Source organism: Otolemur garnettii, unplaced genomic scaffold (genome assembly GCF_000181295.1).
Source record: "Otolemur garnettii isolate 467f Iridium unplaced genomic scaffold, OtoGar3 scaffold00062, whole genome shotgun sequence".
Lineage (NCBI taxonomy): Eukaryota > Metazoa > Chordata > Mammalia > Primates > Galagidae > Otolemur > Otolemur garnettii.
In genome coordinates this window covers 3,093,024-3,101,041 of record NW_003852457.1, presented here as the reverse complement: position 1 = coordinate 3,101,041, position 8,018 = coordinate 3,093,024, and the positions used below count along the sequence as shown (strand labels likewise).

The 8,018-nt window shown below is 44.7% G+C and overlaps 1 protein-coding gene across 1 annotated transcript in view; it reads right to left on the bottom strand.

The window, feature by feature from the left end:
- Positions 1-1,490: 1,490 nt before the first annotated feature.
- FAM135B (family with sequence similarity 135 member B) overlaps positions 1,491-8,018 on the bottom strand; it is a 283,763-nt gene continuing 277,235 nt past the window's right edge. The window contains exons 19-21 of the mRNA XM_003792859.2: positions 6,385-6,495; positions 5,592-5,705; positions 1,491-1,696 (exon numbers count right to left, since the gene is read on the bottom strand). Coding sequence (XP_003792907.1) covers positions 1,491-1,696; positions 5,592-5,705; positions 6,385-6,495 — 431 coding nt within the window. The remainder of the gene's footprint in view (positions 1,697-5,591; positions 5,706-6,384; positions 6,496-8,018) is intronic.

The following is an 8,018-nucleotide window of genomic DNA, read 5'->3' as shown; positions in this document are numbered from 1 at the left end:
ACAGGGAACCTGCTTCCAGATGAGTTTCTGCACTTTTGAAGGACTGTAGTTTTGACTAACTCATCCCAACCTTGTGGGATGCAGATTGTTCAACTGTAAACTTAAGATTAAAAAAGTCCCTCACCTATATGAAATTTGTATAACTATTGTGCAGAAGAAGGAACTGTCATCTCCAGCAGACGCACCTCCCTGTTATTCATCCCTGTGGCCCAGGCTCACGCATTCCGCCGTGCAGCTAAATGATTCTTTAGGCTTCCTTAAGCCCATAGAGTGTAGTAAACATCCTGGCCATTTTCGAAACTTCCCCTTAACTCACCAGTAACAGTTTGAATCTTCGGGCTGGCTGCTGTTCTTCACTCTGACCTCACTTTTGTCCCTGTTCGCTATTGGTTGTTATGAATGATGACCTTCCCTAGCCCTTTATTTTCCTAAGGCAAGAAGACATTTCTATTGAAAGAATACCAGCACCCTTCTTAGAGCTCCCCTGAGGTTGAACCCAGCTCCCCTCTCTCTAGATGACTCTCTCCTTCCATGGAGAGGAGAAGCAGCTGGCCTTGTTAAGGGTTTTAATTTTTTTTTTTTTTGCAATTGCATCAAATGCTAACATAGCATTTCTTTGGATGTGCCAGCAGGAGCCTCATACACATACAACGTGCATTAATTTCAGTGACCCCTTCTGCCAGGTTCAGTCTCACTCAATTTTCCCCACCAAAGACAGAGATGGAAGAAATCACAGAAAGAAAGTATGGAGCAGAGAAATGCATAGAAAAAGTCTGGGGAAGTGGGTGGAGCCACTGTGTGTTCCCTAGAGATGTGTTTGTAACCAACCTGTACTTACCTATAGCATCACTTTATCCCTCCTTACCGTAAGTCACCCCACTTGCTGCTGTTAGGGAACAGAGCTGGGGTTTGTAATGCATTCCTTTGTCTCTTGTTTTGAAAACAGAAAGAGAGAATATGAACATGGGCATCACACTGTCCTCAACAAGTGGTGAATTTGAATCTATTAAGGATTCTATTTACACAATTATGTCCCAATTTTGCACAGAGGTTAACCTGAGTTCTGAATGCTTGTGTGCACTTAATTTAATCAAAATGATAAAGCTATGAGCTAGTGACATACTGGACAATCATACTTGGAGCAGCCTTCAGTGACCCAGTGGTGGTTTAGAAGGTGGGCTCACCCACTCCAAGTACACACATTCTGGACTTTTTTACCCTCATATTTTTCCTAGAAAGCATATTGAACAAGACTCCAGATGGCTACACAAATCCAAGCAGAGTCTGTTGGCATTTATACTCTTTGTTTGGCTTCCTCAAATCTCCAAAAGCACCTCTAATGTTGGGTTCCACCCAGCCTCCACCCCTCACTGCCATCCTAGGGAGCTCCACCTTGGAGTAGTGAGGTCTATACACGCAAGTCTCAGCTAACACTCTGGACTGATCATAAACACTCCGGTGAGTTACCAAGGCCTGCTCCCTCACAGCTGCTACTTGAAGTAGTTGAGTCCTGCCACCAAGAAGAACTTCTCTAGGAAGAGCTCAGAGTCCAGCACAGCGATGTGGGCCGCACGGCCGATCAGGGTGTTGGCAGTGTTGGGCAGGGCATGGAACACGTTGTGTCGGACTAAAGTGCAGTCCTTGGCTTCAACCAGAGGGCCCAGCAGGTTGTTGATCATTTCCGCGTAAACTGGCCCTGTAAGGAGGGAAGAGAGGTGTGAAGCTGGTGCAGCAGTTAGCAGTGGGATCTGAGACTGACAGTGGGTGGGAGGCAGAATCCTGCTCCTGGGAACACCTGCATAGACCAGTTTCCAACCTCCTCCTAATGTCAGTGAGATAAGTAAGAAATAAATCCAAGTTCTGTTTGTCTGCTCAGATATAGTGGTGGGTCCACAGGAGGCTTCCACACGGTGGCTTTGTGGTCTGCACCTTAGAAGCTACCACGGAACAGGGTTGAGGAGGTCCTTGTGTTTCTGAGGGTGGGACTGGGCCTGTTACAGGATCAGAGAAGGAGGCCCTTGCGTACCAGGGAAGACCTGGAGATGCAAGTTTTACTTCTGGAGACACATCTCAATAGAGAAGTGGATCCGCCATTTCCTGGGGCAGACACTGTAGAGGCCACACGCACGTCACTCGGCTCCCCCCATGCTCGGTGGCAGGAGGAGGAAGAACATGCAATTTCCTTTCCTTTCTGTTGGCTGATTTTCACAATCAGGTGTTGGAATTGACTCATTCTTTTACCTGAACATGACCCAATTGCAATTTTGCCTCAAAAAGTGGAGATCTTAAAGCCGCCCAGTGAAACTGAGTTGTTGAACAATAAACACATTTGCACATCCAGTCACCAATCTGTAGCTCTCAGACCACTGTTAGTCCTTCTTGTGAAACTATTCAGGACAATTTTTATATCACATGGAGACACCTTCTGTAATGATCTGGCGGATAGTTTATTATTTTTAAAAAAATATTCAGATTAATATGAGGGTACACATGATTAGGTTACATCATTTGCTTTGGAAAGGCTGCAGTCTTAGTCACAGCTGTGCCCTTCACTAGGCGGTGGGCCATCTACCATGCACTACACCTGCTGGTGGGAACTTACTCAACCCCTTACCCCCTCGCTCCTACTTAAGCTGAATTGAGTTTCTCCCTCAGGCTTCCATTTAGTGCATGGGATGCTTGTTTTTCTATTCTTGTGATGCTTCCCTTTGTAACAACTTGAAAGGATGCTTTACTTTTGACTTACTGGAGAGACGGTAATCAGAGGTGATGAGATAAGCCCAGTCCACATAACTAGATGTGTTTTATGAAGCTGCTATGGTACTCCCAGGTCCTGTGGTGAGAGGGACGAGTCCTACGCTGAGCTGAACATTCCTGTGGCCTCACCCTGGATGTGAATGGACCCAGACAGTCTGCCTGACCTCGCCAGTCATCAGCAGGGGAGACCCCTTGGAGCTCTGCTTTCCCAAGCTGAGAAGGGTGGCTGTACTCCCCACAAAGCCAGAAGCCTTTGTTTTTTCCCTTTTTTTTTCTACCTCTTCAGAATCCTGGTAGGAGCTTTGAGTTGAAGGAAGTTGAAACATAAAATTGAAATAATTAGGGATTTGGTTGTGACAATTTCTTTTTAGCCATGTCAATTCCACTGAAAAGACCTTGGGGTTAAAATAAAGGGTATGAGCCTTCCCAAGAGCCCACTGATGTTTTAAATAGTAGTCATTACAATAGCTAATAATATGCTAACAGGTTGTCATGCCATAAAAATTTTATGCATGAAATGTTCTTTTCTGAGGGAAAATGAAAATCAGCCAAAATCCAACAACAAAGAAATGGTTAAAATAATCATGGACTAAATAATTATGTACCCTTTAAATGATGAATATGAATCCTATATAATAAGAAGAAGAATGCATGAATGTTGCCAATACATGGGAATAGGCATATTTTTGTTACATCAATTCGGTAATTGGTTTAAATTTCATATGCAATAAAAGTCAGCAGATTGCTTATTAAAAACAAAAGTCATTAACATGTGGTGATTACTTGACCACACAACCAAATCTCTTTCTGCTGAAATCGCTATTGGTTTCAAAAGTTCTTTTTTTACATTACTAGACTTCAGATTATACTGTAAGTCTACAGTGGCACCAAATTAAAGATGAAGATCTATGGAATAGAATAGAGAACCTAGAGATGAATCCAGAAACATATTACCGTATGATCTTCAATAAACCAAGGAAAACCATACACTGGGGGAAAGAATCCCTATTCAATAAATGGTGCTGGAAGAACTGGTTAGCCACACATAGAAGACTGAAACTAGACCTGCGCCTCTCACCACTAACAAAAATTGACTCTTTCTGGATAAGAGATTTAAATTTAAGACACAAAATGATAAAAATTTTAAAAGAAAGTGTGAGGAAAACTCAACATTGGCCTGGGAAAAGATTTTACAAAGAAGACCCCTTTGACAACACTAAAAATAAATGCATGGTACATGATCAAAAAGCTTCTGCACAGCGAAGGGTACAACACCTACAGCAAACAGACACCCTTCAGAATGGGAGAAGATATTTGCATGGTATGAATTTGACAAAGGGCTAATAACCAGAATCTACAGAGAGCTCAAACTAATCGATAAGAAAAGAGCAAACAATTCCATTTATAAGTGGGCAAGAGACATGAACAGAAACTTCTCTAAAGACAAACAAATAGCCAACAAACACATGAAAAAGTGGTCCTCGTCTCTGGTAGTCAGAGAAATGCAAATCAAAAGCACCCTGAGATATCACCTAAACCCAGAGAGAAGTCCACCTCACAAAGTCCCAAAGCTTCAGATACTGGCGTGGATGTGGAGAGAAGGGAACACTTTTACACTACTGGTGGGATGGCAAACTAATATACATTATATTATGTATATTATATACATAATATACATTATACAGCCCAGATGGAAAGAAGTATGGAGAATCCTCAAAGAGCCAAAATTAGACCTTCCATTTGATCCTGCAATCCAATTACAATGTATCTACCTAGAAGAAAAAAATTTATTTACCATAAGACATTTGCATTAGAATGTTCATCACAGTTCAGTTCACAACAGCCAAGGTTGGAATCAACCCAACTGCCCATCAAAACATGAGTGGATTAATAAGCTGACATATATGTATACCTTAGAATACCATTCAGCCATAAAAGGAATGGAGACTTTACATCTTTTGTATTAACCTGGATAGAAGTGAAGAACATTCTCCTTAATAAAATATCACGAGAACAGAAAAGCAAGAATCCAATGTACTCAATACTAACACGAAACCAGTAGATGGACAACTATATGCCCACACAAGAGAAAAGCACAATTAAATTCAAGTGGAAGGGGGGGAGGGGCAGAGGAAGGGGGACTGCTGTGCTCTCCCCTAATGGGGCACAATGTGGGGGTATAGAGCGCACCTCCTGGGTGAAAAACTCAACTACAACTTGAACTTTACCTTAGAAATAAAAACAAGGTAACCTAAACATTTGTACCCTCATATCAACCTAAAATAGAAAAATAATAAAAATATCTGATATTCAATAAATTAATAAAAGGGGACCAGAAATGTCCCTATCCTGGCTGTCTAGCCCACACAGCCCCACTCAGGTGTCATCTCCATGGATCTCTGCCTAACTGCCCTCTGCCCTCGTCCCTTCTGTGCTCCATCCAGGCATTGCACATTCTTTTATCTTTCGGCTCAACACATTATACTGCCATTGCTCATGCTTGCCCGATTCCCACCTAGACAAGGTATCCTTGAAGGATGGGCCTATCTCACAGAACTCTACATCCCAGCCATCTCCTTCAGTGTCTGGCACACAACAGGACAGAACCATAGTTTCCTAATCCAATAAGCACATGACTACTTATCACATAGCAGCATCTGGGACACTGACGTCGAGGTACATGCACACACACTGATGAGCCACGCCCACCCCATCACTGGGATCTGAGATAAAGACGGCACTACCACCCAGAGCCCACGAGTCCCTAACAAAGTCCATTTTATAAATTCACATTTAACAATTTTTTCCCTAAGAAATAATTAAATGCAGCTTACCTGTGTGTCTGTCTTTGAGGGCCGTTTTACACATCTCGATCCTGGCGGAATGGAATGGCACGTAACGGTCTTGAGGGGAAGCAACCAGCACAACATTCTTAAAATACTGCAGCCCTGTAACAGTTTGGCAGGAGGGCATTTCAACACGGAGGTGCAGGGGTATGAACTGGGCCAGTGTTTGTAGAACGATGAAAGACTGAACCAAGGAGCAGACCCTGGCCAGGCGGGCTTGCTGGCAGGACGGAGCTGGCCCCTCCATCAGCAGCCCTAGTCCCTCACTGGCCATGGAGACCCCACGGCTGATTGAGACCCCTGCTGCCTTCCATGGGCATTCCCATGACACAGGAAGGCTCTCCACACATAGTGCACGTCCCTGTTACAGGTGCAGGTGCCAGGTCAGGCCTTCCTGAGAACGGCCCCTGTATCTCACTGCACAGTCTGTGCCACTGGCCAATGTGGCATCTGCCTGTTTATAGGAGCAGCACCCAGGTGAAGCGGACACACAGATCAGGGCCTGCGCAGTCAGAACCTTAAAAGCTTGATGGGCAGTGGGAGCTACAGCCTGTGTGTGTCAAGATGACCCCGACACACCTGGGTTCTCCTCTCAGGTGCCCCACCTTGCAGGTCTCTGTGGGAGCCAATGGCTTCCTGAGGAGTTAAAAAGCCTTTGCATTGCAGCCTGCTGACTATGCCCTGGGTGAGTGAACCCACAGAGCATGACAGCTACTCCCTGTCTCAGGAGTTAGATCTCAAGCTCAAACTCATGAACGCAGCGGTGGAGGAAACCACCCACCTGTTTTTTGGCTTAGTTGGTAAAGGAAACATTTGCGCAAATCAGCATTATCCCTGAAGGTCAGCTGCAGCAGAGACCCAGATTTCTTCAATTTCTGCATGAGCCACAAGCCTAGGAAGACAAGAACAAACATGATTAGAGAATTGGTGTGGAATCGGGGAGAGATGAATGATAAATCATGAACTTCAGCGACCTTATGACAGTAGTAGGCATTTTAGCAAATACTTGGGCAGTCAGAGGTAAAGGTGCATTCTTACGTACTGGTGGCATCCATATAAAACCAACCTGCAAAATGATACAGCCACTCAATCTCCTGACAAGGAAGCCTAAGGAAACAATCTTCAACTTGAAAAGCAGGTGAGAACAGCCCTCAGGGTGCTGATTACAACAGATCTCACATGCTGTTACACATGCCCTTTCCTCTGGCCAAGAAAACACTTCCCGGCACTCACTGTCTTGGAAAGTCTGCTTATCGTCCAAAATATGTTGAGCCCTGCTTCTTTGCCCTCTGTGACGTGCTTCCCTTACAGCACAGACACCATGATGGGAGCCTCAAAGCCAAGGGCGAGCAAGCAGCAGAGTTCAGCTGTTCTCGGCGCTTCACAAATGCTGGCGAGCTTCCTGGCCCTCCCTCCTTCTGCTCACTCCCCAACTGTTACAAGACCCACACGAGCACACACACTCATTCTCCACAGTCACGTGTACACACAGACAGATCAGATACATGTTGATGCACAGACATGACATATATATACACACACATATGCGTCATGAAAGTACATGGGCTATTATGAAAGTTTTCAGATGCATAAAATCAGAAAACATAAAATCTCATGAATGGAAACAAAATGATGTCCTCCAAGCTAGGCGCAGCGGTTCATGCCTGTAATCCTAGCACTCTGGGAGGATGAGGCAGGTGGATCCCCTGAGCTCAAAAATAAAAGAAAAAAAGTCAGGCATTGTAGTAGGTGCCATAGTCTTTGCTCCTTGGGAGACTGAGGCAGGAGCAAGAAGATCTCTTGAGCCCAAGAGTTTGAGGTCACCTTGAGCTATGATGATGCTACTGTACTCTACCCAGGGCAACAGAGTGAGACTTTGTCCAAAAAAAAAACAAAAGAAATTGTACAAAGAAAATAAACGATGCCCCTCCAACAATGCCAATAAGCCAAGCAAGTTAAACTCGCACGGGTAAATCAGAAAGGACATGGTTTCATAGAAGTGAGATAAAGGACTCTAACACAGCCTGTCTCAAAACTTCTGCGGTGCCCCAAGGGTACAGATGCGTAGACGCACACATTCAACACATATGATCTCCACTTTACAAATAAGGAAAATGAGTCTCATAGAGATTGAACGTGTTGGGCAGGGTCTTCCTTGAGTGTCTTGGTCAGAACTGAACCACACACACCACCTTTCTGTTTACAGAAATTTGAAGGCAGAGAAGATCCTGGAAATCACCTGGGCTCACCTTACTCAGCTCACACCCAGAAGGGCTGCACTCCCATCACCCCCCTCCAAAGGCACAGGGTTCCATCAAGAACTTGTCTCCAGCTTCGGGTCCCCAGTGCCCCAGGTACATCTCGAGGAATGGTGAGGCTGGGAAGTCTCACCTGTCCTGACCGGGGTGAGGCTGG